The sequence below is a fragment of the Phascolarctos cinereus genome, unplaced genomic scaffold (assembly GCF_003287225.1).
Source record: "Phascolarctos cinereus isolate Bilbo 61053 unplaced genomic scaffold, phaCin_HiC Scaffold_4;HRSCAF=312, whole genome shotgun sequence".
NCBI lineage: Eukaryota > Metazoa > Chordata > Mammalia > Diprotodontia > Phascolarctidae > Phascolarctos > Phascolarctos cinereus.
The window spans coordinates 515,229,894-515,250,365 of NW_027555847.1; the positions used below are offsets into that span (position 1 = coordinate 515,229,894).

Consider the following 20,472-nt stretch of genomic DNA (forward strand, 5'->3'; position numbering starts at 1 on the left):
ATAGCCCTGGAAAGTTGTAGGGTAAATTTAAATGTCCACATTTTATAGATGAGGAAACTGAAGCTTATAGAGTTTAAATAGTTGTAAACCCTTTTTGTTGTGTTGGTTCAGACCTATTTTATAAGAGAATATGAAATGATTGTAAATCAGCTTAAGTGAGGTCTACATTTTAAAAACTCATTGATAATACTGTAATTAAAAAACATTTTATATGTGCTGTGGAGTTGAATACTTAAGTATTTGAGAAACTGGGTTTTTGTTGGTGTGGTGCATACCTTACATCAACACAGACCACAACCCTCTCATGCCTTAGTTGATCAACTTCCAGAATTGCTGTGGTGGAAAAATTCATCATACTGCAGCCGACATGGTGATGATGAGTCTCTCCAAATTTAGCTAGGTTGATCCTCAGATGGCAACCTATTTCACAAGGTCCCTACTCAAAGCCTTTCATGCATGTAGGACCTCTCAAAGCTTGTGCTATGCTGTCTTATGAAAACATGGCATCTCTTTAATACCATAGTGAGTAAGCAGAGTAGAACTTTTAGAGGGTTGATGAAAATGAATACTCTTGCTTTTACCCCGTATTATGCCTACTAATGGACCCTGGTCTGAGGACCAGCCTAGATAAGTTTGAAGAAGCTCATTATCCCGAGATTGGGTAAGGGGGATACATTTTTCAAGCACAATTACTGAAGATGAAGAGATGACCTTAAATTAACTTTACCTGTTTGGTATACTCTAGGTTGCTTACGTTGGGATACACTGGAATCATACCAACTTCCATAGTCAGAGTTTTGGTTTCGTGTTTCTGTGAATGACTTACATTGTATTATAATATAAAGTTTTTATTTATTTTCTGAGCTTTTAATCAACTTTCATTGAAAATTATATTCATTAGAATAATTCTAAAGTATTTGAAATTAGGAGACTGATTTTCACTCCAGTATATGACTGTCTATTGATGTGAAGTCTTTTATTTCAGAGCTTCGTGGGGATTACCCTTGTCTGCTTTGAGGAAACATGAAGTCACTGTATCTTGTGCCTGCTGTAGCCATGCTGATGTTCCTAACATGGATCCCTCTCTCTCTGAGTTGTAACAAAGCTCTCTGTGCTAGTGATGTAAGCAAATGCCTCATCCAGGTATGATTGAAAATTATTTATGTGGAATAATCAGACTATAATTTTTGCTATAGGAAAACTCTTTATTCTCCTTGTTTGTTGTGATAGTATTGTGGTATTTGTTTTAATTTTTCTCATTTGCCTCAGTGCCTTTCCACTAAACTGTGGATAGATGAAAAATGACATTGATTCTGCATTCAATCAGTTTACCTTCTATCGTGGTGTATATGGCATATACACAAATAAGGATAACACAAAATGGGTTTGGGTAGGAGTAAAGGGAAGCTATATGAAAAAGTGGCTTAGGAAAATTTGAGTGGAGAGAACTCAGAAAATGCTTCATGGAGAAGCTGGGCATACAAAGAGAAACTGAAAAATGATGCTGGATCTCAAGGAGCTTACATTCTAATGGAATACAGTGTCTATGCCTGACATTTTGAAGATGGAGAGAACACTGAATTTCAGGTATAAGGTAAACGCTTTCCAAATTGGGTTTTGAAGGAAGGTAGGGCAGGTAAGTGGCACAGTAGATAGAGTGCTGGGCCTGGAGTCAGGAAGACCCATCTGGGTAAGTCACTTAGCCCTGTTTGCCTCCGTTTCCTCATCTATAAAATGAGCTGGAGAAGGAAATGGCAAATCACTCCAGGATCTTTGCCAAGAAAACCCTAAATGGGGTCATGAAGAATCAGATACCACTGAACAAAAATTCAGTATTTATGTGGTGGTACAGTTGGTACCAACATTCTCTCTCAAAATCTGTGACATGCTCTCCCTCTAGTACTTTACAGAGACTAGAGGAAAATGGACTTAAAGAGGGCTTTAAATGCAAATCTGAGGAGTTTATCTTTTATCAATCAGGAGCCACTAAGGGTTCTTGAGCAAAGGAGTGACATAGTCAGACTTTATGCTTTAGGAAGCTTATTTTGGCAGTTTTGTGGAGGGTGGATTGAAGGGGAGAGACTACAAGCCAGCCAATACAAGGTTATTGCAATAGTCTAGGCAAAAGATGATGAGAACCTGCACTAGTATAGCACAGGAGGGAGTGGAGAGAAGGGGATACATACAAGATGGGATGTAGAGGTAGAATCCACAAACTGGGTTTTTAAGTTTTGTACTTTAGAAATATGTAGATATACACAAGACTGTTGACTTGAAACCTAATTGTCCCCTTCCCTAGATATTCTTTCAGAGGTAGGACAAGGAATGGGAATTTTTCAATACTAGGAATCCGGGAGGGCAGGGCAGAGAGGTTTCTACTTCAGTTTTAATAAACTACCAATGAGTTAACTGACTAGGAAATGGAAAAATATTAATATCTTATACAGGGGCCTCAGATCCTTTCAGTTCAGAAAGGTATAGTGGGGAATTTGTGGCTCTAGACCCAGTACATTGTTTGTTTTTTTTTTATTTAAACTCTCATCTTCATTTTATGATATTATTTCAGAAAGATTACCAAATAAAATTATCTTATTAGCATTTCTCTTCCAAGCAATTAAGCCCTTTGTTTCAGTTCCTTCATCTTTTTTTCTAAAGAGCTTTTAAAAAAAACATTTTATTTTTGTTTTGATTTGTGATTTTATCACTGTAGGGAATTCTCATATTGAAATTCTCTCCATGGATATAGATGGCAACTACTCTATTATTTACAGTCTTGTAAAGTTGACTGGTGGCTCTGAGAGGCTAAATTACTGTCCATAAGTCTATGTTGTTCAGCACTATTATTATAAGAGGCAGATTTTCTTGACTCCAAGGTAGACTAAACTGCTTTGTGCCTATATTTATCATATTCTAATTTCCTATCAACTTTAATTTTTAAAAATGACAGTCATATTCCCATGGCCTTTATAATTTGTAATAATTATGTCTGAGTTAGAACAAAGACAGAGGCATCAGAAATTGGGTGCATTATTGGGAGTTTTTATTTGCTTAACAGTTATGGGGCAGTGTAGATGATTCTTTTCTTTCTATTAAACATATTCTGTTCCTTAAGTGTAGCCTACTTATTTGGTTTTAAAATAATCTGATTTGATGGAAAATTTTATTTCTAGTTTGATGACAAATTTTGTTTCAATTTTGACAACAAAGATGGGTACTCTGCCTAATTATGGTAGCAGTTTAATATTGTTGGAGAATAAGGTGCTCTACATAAATGTATTTTCCAAGTAACTGTAATTTATCCCTTTTAAGTGTAATTTTTTTAAAAAAGTATGCAATTTACATATCATTAGTATAGAAATATATAGGTACAACCCTCTGATTTAGTAATGGGGATAATAATAGCACATCCTTACAGAGTTGTGAGAATCAAATGAGATAGTATGTGTGGGTTTTTTACCATATATAATATATATACACACATGCATATAACATTGTATTATATAATAAATATATAGTTAAGTATGACATAATAGATAACATTATATTGTATATATGCATATATAACATTGTATTATATATTATGTAATAAAAATCATATAGATACACATACATATATTATCTCATTTGATCCTCACAACAACTCTGTAAAGAGGTGCTGTTATTATCCCCGTTTTACAGACAATGACATTGAGGCTGATGGAGATTGTGACTTGCCCAGGATCACACAGCTAGTAAGTGTTTGAGGCAGGATTTGAAGTCAGGTTTTTCTGAGTCCAAGTGTAGAGCTCAATTCACTGAGCCACCTATTTGCCTGTATAATGCCTAGCTTCCTACTCCCAACATGACAGATGGAGAGTATGAAAGTATATAGGCTGAGTTCAAGATGATAAAATGATTTTTTTCTCTATTTTATGCCTTGGCCTTTATAATATGCCTTCTTTATTTTGTAAAAAGTGAATTCTCTGAATATTTGACCCATGGTCAAATGAAAGTACAAGGATACACATTAAGGAAAATCTGTTTTTTAGACTATCCATGTTCTTCCCATCATTAGTGTAAAAAATTTTACTTTATTTGAAATTGCTTTTGCTTGTGAGAGTATTAATAAGTAAGGTTCTTTTTGAATGTTGATATTTTAATATTTACTAATATTTAACTTAATTCTCTTTGAAGCTATGTAAGTATGGAAAATGTAAAACTAAGGAGCTCTGACAAACTATAAATCCAAATAGGTGGACCTAGTCAATATGATATCAGTCAAAGAGTCCTGAATTTGGAGTCAAAGGGCCAGGGATTGAATCCCAGCCTTGACATTTACTAGCTATGTAACCTTGAACAAATCACTTAACCTCTCTGGGCCTCAATTTCCTTATCTATAAAATGAAGAGATTGGACCGTTTAGGTCCCTTCTAGTTCTAAAAGCTATGCTCCTGTGAACTCCCTGGACAGAGGTCGTTTTAACGCAATACATAATGCTGACACAGCCTGGGGAGGTGGATAAAGGCAGTATTATTATTTTGGTAAATAGTAGTCAAGTAGTTAATGTTAAGATCTCCTAATATTATAAAGAATTTAGATTTTTCTTTTGAAAACTAGCTAATACTTTGCAACAGGACAGCTAATATTTTAATTTGAATTGAAAAGCTGAAGAAAAATAGCATTACAGTGTTTTAGAATATTTGTGCTGACAGTGAAGGCTTGTATATTCACAATATAACTAAGCAAAAGAAAATTTTCTCTGAGGGCGCATAGTTATGTAAATATTTTTTACCAGTAGTGTTGTAAGACAGTGCTGTCATTACTGCCACTCCTACAAGTTGCTATGCTTAAGGGTGGTCCCCACATAAATATTTATTTTGTGCTTCTAAGGAGAGAGGAAGTATTAATTTAAATATTGTATAAAGCTAAATTTAGTTATCTAGTTTAGTTTTATGTACTTATTCTTTGGCTCGTGATCATTTAGCTAGGTTTTCTCATAAATAGTATCATATGAGGATTCTCTTTAAAGGAATATTTGTAAAAGCTTCAGGTTTCCTTTTTCTGTTTTAGAAATCTTTCATAACCAAGATCCTTTCTTCTCCCATTCCCTGTGATCAACCTCGAAGTACTCTACTTGTATTAAGAAAAAAAGTTTTTTATGGATCATTGAAGACCTTTGGCTAAAACAAGTCATCATATTTTTAAATGGGCTTAGATGTCTTACCTAGATATTAACTATTTTACTTTTTAAATGTTGGTATAAAGAATATATTGATTTTTTACCTCAAATTGTTGAGCAGAAATATTTAGCATTCTTAGGTACCCAATTTAGAACTCCTGTCTTTATCCTAGAGATAAATATAATTAATGTATTTCATAAAATTGGATTTTAAAAGAAATATTCAGTTGCTTCTCTGCTGTTCACTTTTATTTTTGTACCCACAGTAATGAATTCTATATTTGCTCTTATAAAAATGGTTTCAGAAAAGTGCTGTCAGATTCTCTTCCATTATTGGTCTTGTAAACTACATCTTTGTCCCTTTTTTCCTTTTCCTCTTCAGCTCTTTTCCTTTGTCAATTAATTGCAACCTGTTTTTTCATTTATATGGTTTTATCAACATCAACTCTTGGTGTAGGAACTCCTGCCACTGCAGCAGTACTGGGATTCACCTATTTACTTAGATTCATCTGTTTACTGAGTAAGAAAGGCCTAGGAATTTGCTTGAGTGGAAGTTCATCGACTTGCCTGGCATCATATTAGAGGTAGTAACGTATCAGCAGTGAATTCGAACTCAGGTCATCTGACTTTAAGACCAGCAGCACTTTATAAGTGACTGAAAATCTTTTAAATCCAGAATAAATGTCCAAAGCTAATGAGGCAAGATTGATGTTCCCAAATAAAAGAGTAGGTCAACATTACCCCGAAATTCATAGGATTGGGTTAAGTTGGTCAGAGTCCAAGACAAAAAATGTAGATGCTTTTTCTCCTATTCAGAATGATTTGAGGAAAGATAATTCATAATTTCTCTTTAAGAAGGCATTTACTTAAGATAATTTTGTACCCTGATGTTTATAAACTGGCATATAACAATAAAAAGTTGAGAGGAATAAATTGAGTTACTTGCTTTACAGATTGTATTGTTTTAAAATTTTTTGTTAGGTTTCTAAAAGAAGTGGATACCTTTTAGACATACTGTAATATGTTCAGCACGGGCTTTATAAGCTTATTCGGGGAATGTATGGCTTGTTGTCTGAGGACCAGTCTAGCTAGCTAATTAGCGTTTGGGGAAGTTCAGAGCCAAGTTGATCTCAGGATGTGAGAAGCTCACAAAGACCAGTCTGTTAAGTCACAGAGAAACTGGAACCTGTGTCGGTGCGAGTAAATATAGGCTTTATGTATGTGTAGGTTAATTGATGTTTAGCTACATTACCAATTTCACTGAAGCCTTTGTTGTATAAGCTGAGTTTCCTATACCAGCTACTCAACATCCATCAAGGTCACTTAAGCAGTAGATTATTAGTACCTTGACAATTCTTTTCTTAACTTAAAGTTTGTTTAGCTGTTGTTTATGATGGGTAGTTGGTAAAGCAAAATAGTGTTGTTTGATCAGAGGAGCATAATTATATTTATGCTTATCCTTTTGTACCCAAAGGCTAATTGTTTGGATTTTTCCCCACCTACTTGATAAAATAAAAGAATATAATAAGGAGGAGTGACAACATAGTCTCCTAATTTGCTGATAATTTATATTCTTTAGCAATGACATAATATGAAGTTACTTAAGCATGTTTTGGGTTGCTCATTGTGTATTCTTCTGGATTTATTTGCTTTGATAGGAGCTGAGATTCATTTCTATGTTAACTAGTTTTTTTTTTAAATTGTGTAAAAATCAGGTAGTGTACAGTAGGTAATAAACTTTATTAAAATTTTTTTTTGTTTTAGTTCGGAAGAGAGTATGTAGGGACATATTCTTTTTTTTTTCTTTTTAGGCAATTGGGGTTAAGTGACTTGCCCAGGGTCACACAGCTAGTAAGTGTCAAATGTTTGGTCTGAGGCTGGATTTGAACTCAGGTATTCCTGACTTCAGGGCCGGTGCTCTATCCACTGCGCCACCTAGCTGTCCCTGGGGCATATTCTTAAGGCATATTTTAAAAGCTTTAAAATTATTGAATTAGAAGAATTCTCTAGTGTTTTTTTAATCAAATATTATTTTCTTAGCAATGTTGTTTAATAACATTACTAGCAAACTTTTCAAGTCTTGGCAGAAGTTGGAAAAGTGGAAATATTTAATAGTATTCAGCTCCATAATATAAATAAGATTCTTCCTTAGAGTTTTAACTTCTAACCCCAAAATAAATGTCCATAAAATAAGTACTAAAGCTTGCTGAGTCTTCAACAAGTTAATAGCATTTTGCTCAAACTCTAGTGTTATACTTTGAACTTAATCGCCACTTAATTTTGTACAATATGAGGCTTTATATTAATAACAAACCCAGTTATCTGGCACCCAATAAACTAGACAGCTTGAGCCACACGCGTATTCCATATTTCCCACAGCACAGATTTTTGTGCTGGTAGCTACACTGATGCTGTAGCTAGCCAAGAGAGCTCAAGATTGTGATGAATGAGTTGATCAGAGAGAGGAAATGGAGGGAAAACTGGTGGTTAAAAACATTCAGAATACTAATGGGGAAAGGGTAACTCCGAGCTAACCAGGTCTTGTAACTAACCTGAACCCAGATTTGTCTAGCATTCCAGGTATATATGCTATAATAACTTTGCAAAGTAGGACATGGAATTTTTATATTCACTGCTGAAAAAGAGAATTCCTTAAAGTTGTACAAAAGTTGAAATGGGTTTAATTTTTATCATTGACATAACTATTGGCAGTGCCATCTGTAATGAGCCAAAACTCCTAAGATGTTCATTTGCCCTTGGAGTTAATGCATGTGATATGGCATTATGGGACAGCATCAAAGATTAATTTACTTAGTTTTACCTGATCTAGCCATGAATATGCTAGGAAAATAACTTTTATAAAGCCCTTTTGGATCGTTTAAGATCCACAAACTATGATATATATTAGGACAATTGATAAAGACTAGATGTTGTTTTTGTAAGTATCTATTAGATCCTGACTTGAGAAGAGTTCAGATTAAGTCATTGAGAGCTATTCCTTTAGGATCATAACTCTTTGCCTTAATAGATGCTCTTTGTGACTTGCTGTCACCAATTTTAAAAAATCTATCATTTGGTGACCCTTCTTGGTGATGAGTCTTTTAATGCAGTTGATGTGCTTAGATCAGGGACATCTAGTCATCTTTTGCTGGGCCTGTAATGTGGACTTTCACTGGCTTTTTAAGTCATGCTAAAACTTGCACTCTGTTGGCCTGGTCCTTAACCATGCTTACATATGGTAGGCCCTTAGTATATGTAAATTGTATTGAATTGAACTCCCAGTATTCCTGTGCAGGTTCCAGACTCACAGAATGAAAGAAAGCTTTATAATAATTAAATAAAGTTTTGAGAATAGAGGAAAAAGTAGACTAGATATGGAAGGGATTCAAGGATAAAAAAAAAAAGCTCCTCCTTGTCCCCCGTGTCTTTTTGTTTTGGCCCTCACCTGATTATGGAGGTTGAGAATCTGATACTGACATGCCTTACCTAAAATCATTGAATTCTCTGAAAAGGTTGTTAGCTAAAACTGTGGTATTGAGGGGTAGTTTCATAGAAAGATATTTCTGCAGTGCATTATATAATACTGTGCTAACAAGATAGCTGACAATTAGAGAAATTGAAGCTCAAGCAAAAAAAATGGAAATTAGAAAATAAACTTAGGGAAGTTCATACAGTTGGAATGCAAGTACTTTGTCCAATTTTTGTTCCTCAGGTAATTCAATATTAGAGTAGGATTTCATGATGTTGCGGTGGGGATTGGTTATAATGTACAAAGAATAGCATCACGCAGCATATAGTAGTAATAGCCAGTATACATATAGCACTTTAAGGTTTGCAGAGCCCTTTATGTATATTATCTCATTTGATCCTCAGAACAGTCCTTTGTCCGATACTCAAGGGTGTGCTGATACTCTCATAGGACATACTTTTAATTTTAATCTGCATTATTAACACTTTAAGTCTAGACAAACAACAAACTGATAAAGTCAGCCTTGGTTTGTAGGCATGCCTGTTTCTGAGGTGTTCACACTGAAAATATAATAAGCCAGTTAGAGCTGGCTCCAGCACACCCCTGCCTACTTACCTCCTTTAATACTTACAAAGAACTGACACTTCTTGATTGAATCAGTAAGAGATATGAACCAGGTGTGAACAAGGCCAAAACACCTTCATGGAATCATTCAAGTATCAAAGGTTTTGTGCTGTGCTTGAAAAGGCCCTGAAAGCTAGAGGATGAAATGAAGTACTGACTGAGAAGTTCATGCTCAGTGGGTTTTGTGTAAAATTGCAGGCTGAGGAATGGCTAAACAAATTATGGTATATAAATGGAATGGAATATTATTTTGCTATAAAAAAACTATGGGACAGTTTCAGAGAAATGAGAAAGACATGTATGAGCTAATGTGCAAAAGAGTAAACAGAATGAGGAATACAATAAAAATGTGGTAAACACAAGTAACTTTGAAAGACTTAAAAACTTTGATCAGCATAGTGACAATCCACAATTTCAGAGGACCAGTGATGAAACATGTTACCCTCCCCCTGACAGAGAAATGATAAATGTGAGGTGCAGATTCAGACAGATATTTTTTGGAAAAAGCCAATATGTATTTGTTAACAAAGGTTTTGTTTTTGTTTTGTTTCACTTGGGGTGAGGAGAGAGATTAGATTTTTGTTACGGATTAAATGTTAAAAAAAATAAAACAGGCCAAAGGATTCAAGAGTTTGGCAGCAGAGAGGAAGGAATAGCAAAGAAAGAAATGGCAGCACAGGAGCTATGAGAGAGAGAGAGAGAGAGAGAGAGAGAGAGAGAGAGAGAGAGAGAGAGAGAGAGAGAGAGAGATAGTGTAGAACTGAACTGGGGTGGAGAAGAATGAGGCCACCAGATGTCCCCACCTCTACAAGGACTGGAGGAAAGTTCCAAGAAAAGGTCTGTTCTTTCTCTAAGATGATTCATGTTCATCAAGGCATACTGGGAATACAAAACCAAGCAAAAAGAAGAGTCCCCACCCTTAAGGAGCTAACATTCTAAGCTGAATAGGTCAGGAGCCTTCATGGAGCTGGATGTTAAAATCTGGAGAGAGAAGTGGGTTTGGCTGGTCTGGGGACCAAACGATATGACAGGCAAGAGGAACTCAGCTGTGGAAGGAGGGAGCCATTGAGGCAAAGGCGTCTTTGGGGTGAAGCAGTGGCTAAGGAGGGCTAGGAGATTTGCCTCAGACACAAAAAGACCAGGGGCTAGCTACAGATAAATATAAATTTAAATGGGGGCAAAGAGCCTTACCTCTGCCTAAAGGTTAATTCCTAACAGGGTTCTGAGCATCTGTAACTGTATTTTTCACTTTTTATTTAATGTAAGCTGCTTCTAGCAGAAGAGGAGGGAGCCCTGTGAAGCTCAGAGGCCATTGTAATCCCCATAGGTTTAAAACCAAACTAATTATTGTAAGCAGTGTGGCTCAGTACACCTCCAATGACAAAGTAGCCAGGAAGAGTAGCCATTCCTACAGCTGATGAAATGGACTCTTTGTAGTCTCCTTTGCTGCATCTTCAGTACTAACCATGTGTGCCCCACAGGGCTCTCTCCTGAGGCCTTTTTTGTTCTTTCTTTGGGCTATTTCCTTGAGGCTTGATTTCATCAGCTCCTGCAGATTCAATTATCATCTCCACGTTGATGATTCTCAAATTTTTTTATCATCAGTAACCTCTCTCCTGACCTCTAGCCTTGCATCTTGATTGCCTTTAAGGGATCTCATATTGAATATCCTAGAGACCTTAAACTCAACATGTCTGAAACTGAACTCATTATCTTTTCCTCTCAAGCTCACTCCCAATTAATTGTTGAGGGTACCACCAGCCACACACACACACACACACACACACACACACACACACACACACACACACACACACACACCGACCTTTTGTCAAGGCCTGTCATTTTCACCTTTGCAGTTCCTACTATGCCCCATTTTTTCCTCTGATAACTGCTACCACCTTACTACAGGCCCTTGTCTCCTTGTGCCTGAATTATTGTAGTAGCCCTCTAGTGAGTGTGCCAGTCACAAATCTCTCCCCAATTCAGTACATCTTCCACTTGGCCGACAAAGTGATTTTCCTGAATTTTCCTGAATCAAACCATGTCAGTCCTTTGCTCAGTAAGTGCCAGTGGCTCCCTGTCACTTACAGGATCAAACATAAAATCCTCTCTTTGGTGTTCAAAGCCCTTCATTACCTATTCCCCCCACATGCACCTTACTCCCAGCCATGTATACTGTGATGCTGGCTTCCTTACTGTTTCATTAACAAAACACTCCATTTCTTGACTCTGGGAATTTTTGCTGGCTGAACTCCCAGCCTGGAATGTTCTCCCTCCTCATCTCTACCTCCTGGCTTCTTTCAGGTACCAGCCTAAATCCTACCTTCTAGGAAAGCCTTTTTTAATCACCTCTTAATTCTAGTGCCTTCCCTCAGTTGATTATTTCTTTTATTCTTTGTATAGCTTATTTGTACATAGTTTTCAAGTTGTCTCCTTCGTTAGAAAGCAGGGACTGTCTTTTACCTTTCTTTGTATTCCCAGTGCTTAATACTATGCCTATAATTAGGAGGTGTTTAATAAATACTTACTGACTTAGAGAAGTTAAGTGATTTGCAGAAGTATCTAAGGCAGTATTTGAACTAGGTCTTTCTAAGTACAGTATTATGTCTTCTACACCCTGCTTTTTCCCCTGTATGTTCTTAATAATTCATATTCTCGCAATAACATTTGCATAGCACCCCATGATGGTTTGTAAAATACTTTTTTTCGCAGCAGCTCCAATGTAGGTAGTGCAAGTGTTACTATCCTCATTTTACAAATGAGAAAACTGAGGCTTCACAAAAATGGAAGGTTAAAGACTCCTTTTTGATCTTGGAAGTAAAAATGTTGGGGGGGGTTTTAAATGAAGCAGGTTTTTATAATTTCTTTTAAACTTTCAGATATTACAGATAAAACACCCTCTGCCTCTTAGTTTCCCTTGCTTCATCTCAGATCCCAAAAGGCCTTTCCCATTCCCCCCTTCCCCTTCGTTTGTGCCTTCCCATCCTTGAATATAACTTAACTTACATAGTTACTTGCCTTTTATCTCCTCCATTAGAATGTGAGATCCTTAAGGGCAGCGACTGTTTTTGACTTTCTTTATACCTTTTTTCCTTTGCACATAGTAAGGGCTTAAATGTTTGTTGACTGATTTCAGCATTTTAATAAAAAGGTTTCATTTTCCTTATTAATATAGAGGCATCCCTGTTAGCCATTTTTTTTACTATCTCCACAGAATTTTTAAAAAGCTTATTTTCTAAACATGTTTATGTTTAAACTTTACTTGATAGTTTACTTTCAATAACTATAAAGTGAATACTTAGCCATGAATTCCTTGGTAAGCTGTACATGTTAACACTTCATAATTTCACATGAAAATATGTTTCAACTTTGTACTTTGCTGAATGGGCACACCCTACACCCTTGCTTATCCTTTTGTCCTCTAATTTTTGTGCAGAAAAGTTTTATGTTTTAGCCACTTTTGTTGAAGATTCCTACATTTCTGTGTTAATGAGTTTACTTTTTTAAAAAATTTAATTCCAGTTGTATTTCTGAATATCAATTAGGTATGAGTGATGATCAAAGGATTCTATTTGGGGTCCCCATTTCAAACTGAAATGAAAACTGTTCAAGCAAAGTTCATAGGTATTGAAAAGAGTCCAATTGATTAGCCATGTTTTAGGTAGCTTATGTCCTCTTAAGAAAATAAGGTTTCAATATGTTTACTAGGAATGTAAATATATAGCCTATATCAGATTGTGCACCATCTTGGGAAGGGTGGTGGGGAGGAAAGGGGAGAAAAGTTTTAAACTCAAAAGCATATGGAAGTGATTATTGATAAATCAAAATAAATTAATAAAAAAAGAAAAGGTTTCAGTTGTATGATCTCTGTGATCTTCTTGGCAAAGATACTGGAGTGGTTTACCATTTCCTTCTCCAGCTCATTTTACAGATGAACTGAGGCAAACAGGGTTAAAGTGACTTGCCTGGGGTCACATAGCTAGTAAGTGGCTGAAGCTGGACTTGAATTTAGGTCTTCCTGACTACTCCAGGCCTCCTGCTCTATCCACTGTGCCACATAGAAAGAAGAATTGCCAGTTCTTTTGGCTGCAGAAGACCCAGAAAATGGACAAAAATAGAAAATGCTACAACTTTCCTTCCATACTGATGGTTATAAATTAGAAAACAAGGCAGGGCAGGGCAGTGGTTTAAAAGAATCTTATAATTCTTAAATGAGTTTTCACATGTTACTTGATGAGAGGTATTGAAGTCAAATGGATATAGAGACCTGGCCTCAAGAGTCAATAAGTTAATTAGCATTTAATAAGGACTTACTATGCCCTCAAGGAGCTCTCATTTTAATGGGAAATTCACTTGCAATGAATTATGTACAAATCATACATATACAAGGTAAATTGGAGGTAATCTCAGAGGTGAAGTATTAGAATTGAGGAGTCTTGGGAAATTATCTCTTGCAGAAGGTAGAATTTGAGCTGAGACTCAAAGGAAGTGAGGAGGCAGAGATGTAGAGAAAGGGGGATAGGTAGTGAAAAGACGTGGAGTCAGGGAGGTAGAATGTGCCTTGTGAGAAACAGAGTGCCAGTGTCACTAGATTGTGGAGCATAATAGGATAGGATAGTGAATAGGATAAAGTATAAGAAGATTGGAAAGGCAGGAAGGGGCCAGGTGGTGATGAACCTTAAAAGCCACGTAGAACATTTTATATTTTATCATGGAGGGAATCCATGGTTGTTTATTGAGTGAGTTCAAGTCTTGCCACTGACATACTGGTTCTGTGGCCTGAGGCAAGTCACTGAATTTCTCACAGCCCGTTGGGCACCTCCCTTAAAACTAAGTTTTGGAGCCACAAGAAGCTCTTCTCAGATCCAGTAAAAAACCAAGCAACACACTTCATTAAAAGATGTGGAAAGTGAAGAATGAGAAATAATTGATTTCATTGCTAAAGCATTTTCTTTTTGTAACTAAATTCCTGCTTTTTTGGGGGAAAAAATGTCAGTCTTCTTGCTTAACTGTAGCAAAGTGGAAGGAAAGAGAGACAGGAACATCATCTTTGTTGCCTGGAAGCCGAGCCATCTTCTGCAGTATTTTTCCACCAGTAATTCTAAAACTCTTGTCTTTTTCTTGACTAATGTGATCCTGAAGGTATTATAAATTAGCTATCAGTTTCCTGCTTTCCCTTTGTTCTTGAAACCTTTTACTTTGGGAGAGAATCACTAAATTATAAATCATTAAGCATATTACCATAACATATCATTCCACTCCCACTGAAATGTCAAAGCACAGCACATCTGTTAAGAGGGTGTACAAACGTACCCTTTAGTGTTAGATCATCAAGACATGTTCAGGCAGCTCTCAAATAGGCTGTTTCTCTTAAACTTATGTTAGCATTAATCTTGTTCTATTGCATACCCTTTGATTAAAATTTGAAACAGGACACAGATACATAGCAGTAAAATGAACTGTGACTACTTTAAAGTATCAAATTTTATAATAAAAGTTACTAAGTTGTCATTACTTTTGTGTTATTTAGAATAATGAATGAGGTATCTTAAGCTAATTGTTGAGGGAGAGGTAGGGGGGAAAGGGAAAGAAACTTTGAACTCTTCTGGTAAAAGGTGTCATATACAGCCTCACAAATTCAGACTACTATAATGTACACAGATACTGTCTTATGTTCAACTTGTACACATTTTTAAAATTTGAATGACCTCTCAAGAATCAAAATCTTAGAGTTAAAGAACTCAAAGTAATTAGTTAACTATCCTGGTTCCCATCCTCTGGTCACTCTCCATTAACAATGTATTTTCTAAAATGATATGCCCAGAATTGAGCAGAGTATTGAAGAAGATCTCGTACAGCCAACATAGAGTAAAATAAGTGCAGCATCATCTCCACAGTTGTGTACAAGAGGCCTCTTCATACAACTGAAATTTGCATTGGCTTTCTTGGCCGCCATTCACACTATTGATTCTCATGGTGTGAGACAGATAGATAACTGGCAAATTTATTAAGTGCTAGTTATTTTCCTAAGCACTAGGAATATAAATCAGAGCAAATAGACAGTTTGGCTTTCAAGGAGCTTATATTCTTTGTTTTTCATTTTTTAAAAAAAAAGTATTTTAAAAATGATGGACTATATAGTGAATTTGCATAGACGGGATTATTTATGACATGGCTTATCATTTAGAATATGGCTTTCTTGGGAGCCGATATTTCTTTTTTTTATTTAATTTTTTATCCAGTTAACAAGAACCTGTTTTCTCTCCCTCCCAATTCCTTTTCCCCTTATTAGGAGCTTTCATTGTAATGGAGAAAGCCAACACACGAAAAGGTTATGGAAAAGGGAGAGGAGTGGGAAGAGAGTCCCATGAGACTACAGGAAGTGAAAGTACTGATAGAGGCCTGGTTCCCAGGAAGATAAAGCAAAAAGTTCAGCTATCCAAACTGGGATGTGAAGTCCATGTTTCTGGTGGTGTGGAAATGATCAAAAAGTGGAGTCATGACTAGACTTCAGGAAGTTGCAGTGTATAGTATTCCACTAAAACCTAAAGATATTTTTCAAACTCCTATTTAGATGTGCTTACTCCATTTTGTAAGTGTAAGATCTTATATTTAACCTTATTGGATTTAATCTTACATAGTCTGGTGTTCTAGCCTATCAGGATATTTTTTAATCCTAGCTCTGGCATTTCCTGTATTAAATATGTTCCTTGCTTTGTATTGTACATTTACTAAGCTTATGCCTAGCTTTTTCTAAGAAATTGATAAATATGTTAAATAGCACATGGCCAAGCTCAAATACCCGGGATACTCCATTAGAAACTTTAGATGTGATAATGAATTATTAATAAGTATTCTTTGGATCCAACCATTCAACCATTTCTAAATCCATCTAGCAGCACCATCATGTAGCAAACATCTCAGTCTTTTCCATAGGAATAGTAGGAGAGAATCTGTCAAATGTGCTGTCTTTATCATTCCCTCGATCAACCAGTTTAGTAACTATCAAAAAAAGAAATAAAGTTGGCCTGTCATGACTTGTTCTTGATGAAGCCATGATATTCCCTAATTACCCTTTTAATAACATATTCTAGATTCTAGGAAAACGGCTCCTTGCCTGGGATCAATAACCTTGGTTTTTGTTTTATTTGTGGCTTTTTTTTATTATTTTGATAACTGTATTTCAATATAATTAGTTCCCCTTGCAATCTTACATATTTTATTTTATGTATTTATACACATTATTCTGAGAAGATGTCCACAGGCTTTATTAGACTATCATAAGGCTCCATGACACAAAAGAAGTTAAAAACTCCTGCTCTAGTAGGGTCATAGAAATTCTTCTTACTCTGTCTTCCACTTGGAATTTCCTTCTCTACTTTCTCTATTTCCATTTACTAATTATTCCCTCACCCCCACCTCCTTATGATCCTGCTTCTTACCCCTGAGATGACAGAGCTAACTAGACTGGCCATAAGATTTAATTGTATGTCCAATTCATTGATCAGTTCTTTCTCATTCCTTGTTGTGACGATTCAGAGACAGAAATTTTCCCCTGAGGATTACTTTGGCTGCATTACATATTTTTAATGTGTTTGTGTTGTCTTATCATTTTCTTTGATGAAATTATCTATTATTTCTGTGATTTTTTCCTTTGACCCAGTATTTCTTTAGGGTTAAATTATTTAGTCTCCAATTTAATCCTTTCAAATGCTCTTTATTTAATATAATTTTTTATTACATTGTGGTCAGTAAAGGATGTGTTTAATATTTCTACTTTTCTATGTTTGTGAGGTTTTTGTGCTCTAAAATATGGTCAGCTTTTATAAGGAGGCTTTATAATGCTGAGAAGTATGTATATTCCTTTCTTTTCCCTTTCAGTAATCACCAGAGATCAATATTATAGCTAGCCTTACTAAGACTATTCAAGTTTTAATTTCATTGGTTAGAACCTCATAGATTTAAAGCTGGCACTGATTATAGAGTTTTTTATATAATTTAATATCATTGGCAAGTGGCAGTCTAGCCTTTGTTTGAAGACTTCCAGCAACCCACTACCTCTCGTGGCTGCCTATTTCACTAAAGGATGACTCTTAATTGTTAGCAAGTTCTTCCTCACATGTAGTCTAAATTTACTTATCCCCAGTACACCTAATTCCTGCCTTTTGGAGCCAAGCAAAACAAATCTATACCTTCTTCTGTTTCTTCTGTCTTCCATACCACTCTCCCTGGTATTCTCCTCCCTCACCAAGTTTTCTCTCCTCCAAGTTCTCCCCTGTTCATTCCACCAACACAACTTGCTAATGATCCCTGAATCCTAACCCTAAGTTTGGGGACACAGTTCCCAAAATTGTCTCTACTCCTTCTGCATCATCTCTCACCCACATTCCCACCCCCAAGTTACTGAGAGGAAATGCATAGGATTGTGTGTCTGGATTTCCTTTGAAATGTAAATAAATCTTACTCTTTTTGTAGACACCCACATTCATCACCTATATCAGACTTTTCCTTCAGGTTCTAAATGAGAAATGAAAAGGAGTAGGCATAAGAATGAGGTTTTTTTTCCACCTTATTTTGCCTTTTGTGTCATTGTGAGTTAAACTTCTATGAAAACCCATTGTAGAACAGGAACTTTATGGAACACAACTTTCTTCCACAGTGGGCCAGGGAAAGAAAGAAACTTGTTTGAAAGCAAAAGATAGTGGCAATGTCTACTTACCTACTGGACATTTCAAACTGGATGTCCATGAAGCATCTCATTTTCCTCTTTCTTTCATTTCTTCAGGGTATAAGCCTAGGAGTTGTATCACTGAGTAAAAGAGAATTCATAGTTTCATGACTTTGGGGATATAGATGCAAGTTGTTTCCAGAAAGGCTAAACCAATTCATAAGTCCCGAATTCTTGAAGCCTTTCCAACAATTGCATTTTAATTTTTTACCAGTCTGAACCTTAGCATTCTGTTAATTTGTATTTTTATACTTTCAGTGATTTTAGCATTTTTTCATAAGATGTTGTCCCTTGGTTTTTTTTCCTTTATGAATTACCTGGACCGGATTTGGTGGTACACATCTGTAACCCTTGCTACCGGGGAAGCTGAAGCTGGTAGATCTCCTGAGCTTCATAGTTCTGATTTGCAGTGGCCTAAGCCAATACAGTTTTCAAATTAAATCTAGTTCCATTGTATGGTAAGCAACCTGTATTAGTCAGCATTGAGATTGTGCCATCAGTGGCCTCTGTACTTTGTGACTGCCAGGGGTGGCAGAGTGATAGGAAGCATTGTAATAGGTTCCCCTCCACAGACTCCTGCAAACAGATTTAGAAAATGCACCAGACCTAAACCTGATGAGGAAATCCAGAAAAAGTCACAGTGAGTCATTTGTCCAACCCAGGTCACCATATGGAGACAAGGAGGTCTGTAGACAGTGGGCACAGGGAACATGGTGTGCAAAGAGCACTCTAGAGCCCAGGGAGAGTGCAAGAGGAGATCTCAGACTTCATACAGGGTTCCATCAGAGCCATACTGGACCACCATGACAGGGACAGTCGCCAACTGGCACATTTGTTCCTCACTAGCCTGTTCTGGGTCACAGATCCAGGGCAGAATAAGAAGACGATCTGTGCATAGGGATGGCATTCTGGGGTAAGCAGGCTGAGAAAGGAAGAAGTTCAGAAGCCAACAGCAGCAGTAGCAAATAAGAGTCTCAAAACATCTAGCTCAGGCTGCAAAGGAATAACTGAGGCAGGAATCCCTGACTAAAGGGAAGTCTACAGTTCTGCCATTCTGAACCAACTGATAGCAATAGAGTTCAGCAGAAGTCTACTCTTACACAGACCCTAACCCGGGTCAAAAACTTTCAGAGCTCTAATGGGAGGTGGGGAGCAGGGAGGTGGGCTGCCATAGTAAACAGATTTTGCCTTGCATCAGACCACTTTTGAACACTAAAAACTTGCAAGTCTCTAGCCTGCCTCTGAGATCTTTGAATAACACAATACTCTGTACTCTAAGAAAGTAACTACAAGACCAGCCCAGACCTTCCCTTCAGAAATGTGGCAGAATCTAGCCTTAACATCAAATCCAAAATCCGGAAGTGCACAAAGAAAAAAAGAACTATGTTATAATGAAACTATTCTGGTGGTAGAAACTCTCAATACACAAATACAAAAGAAGAGAATGACTCCAAAACAGAAGCAGTGCATCAGAGGATAACACAGCTTGCGCACAGACTCAACTAGAATTCCAGCAAGAGATGAAGCAAATGTTTGAAAAAGAATTTTTAAATATTTTTCATAAATGTAATGAGAATGCCTGAGCTATGGAAGAAAGAAATGGAAAGGGAATTATTTGTTTGGCACAAGAGGTATAAAACAATGCCCAAGAAAAAAACTGCCTAAAAATTAGAATGGACCAAAAAGAAGCTAATAATTTAATGAGGGAACAAGAAATATTAAAACAAAATCAGTGTGAAGTATCTCATAGCACAAACAACTTACATGGAAAACAGATCAAAAAGATAAGGAGACCCAATGGCTATCATTCTTTAATATTTGAATAAGAACTTTATTAGAGAAACTTACTGCAATGATCTCCCCCCCATGCCTCCCTCAGTTTAACTGGAGATAACTAGGGATAGAGATTGGATTTTTAATTGGTATAGAGTTATTGTGTAAGTTCTCTTCATTAGTGCAGTCTTAGAGTTTCCTAGAGTACTGAAAAGTTAAATGACATTACACAGTATATATCACAGCTGAGTCTTGAAAACAGGTCTTCCTGGTTCCAAAGCTTGCTCTCTAGCTGCTATATAGTTGAGCTGTCTTTTTACTAAAATATAAATATATGAATTAGAAAGTGCATGTTTTTATGTCTATAAGTTAAAATATGAAAGCTTTTTTCTTGATGGCAGTGACTATTTTTGTGAACACTTAGAATAAAAGATTTTAAAATATTCTTTTAAAACCTGGAGTTTTCATAGAATAAAACAGTAGGGTTAAATATGCTAATATACTGTGGCCTACATACTAAAATAGGACTGATGAAATATTTTGGCAGCAGCATGTCTATGAATACTTAAAAGTTGTATAACCCAGGAGATTTAAGGAAGATGGTGAGGGATTAATTTAAAGCATTTGGTCATAAGAGAATTACTTCTATCAAAATGTAAAAGATTAACATTTTGCTTTTCAAAAATAAAACATGTCTACATCCCTTTATATGAAATA

At 36.2% G+C, this 20,472-nt stretch overlaps 1 protein-coding gene across 1 annotated transcript in view; it reads left to right on the forward strand.

Moving 5' to 3' along the window:
- Positions 1–20,472, forward strand: part of TWSG1 (twisted gastrulation BMP signaling modulator 1) — a 66,488-nt gene that overhangs the window by 1,940 nt on the left and 44,076 nt on the right. The window contains exon 2 of the mRNA XM_020985536.2: positions 986–1,143. Coding sequence (XP_020841195.1) covers positions 1,024–1,143 — 120 coding nt within the window. The 5' untranslated portion in view covers positions 986–1,023. The remainder of the gene's footprint in view (positions 1–985; positions 1,144–20,472) is intronic.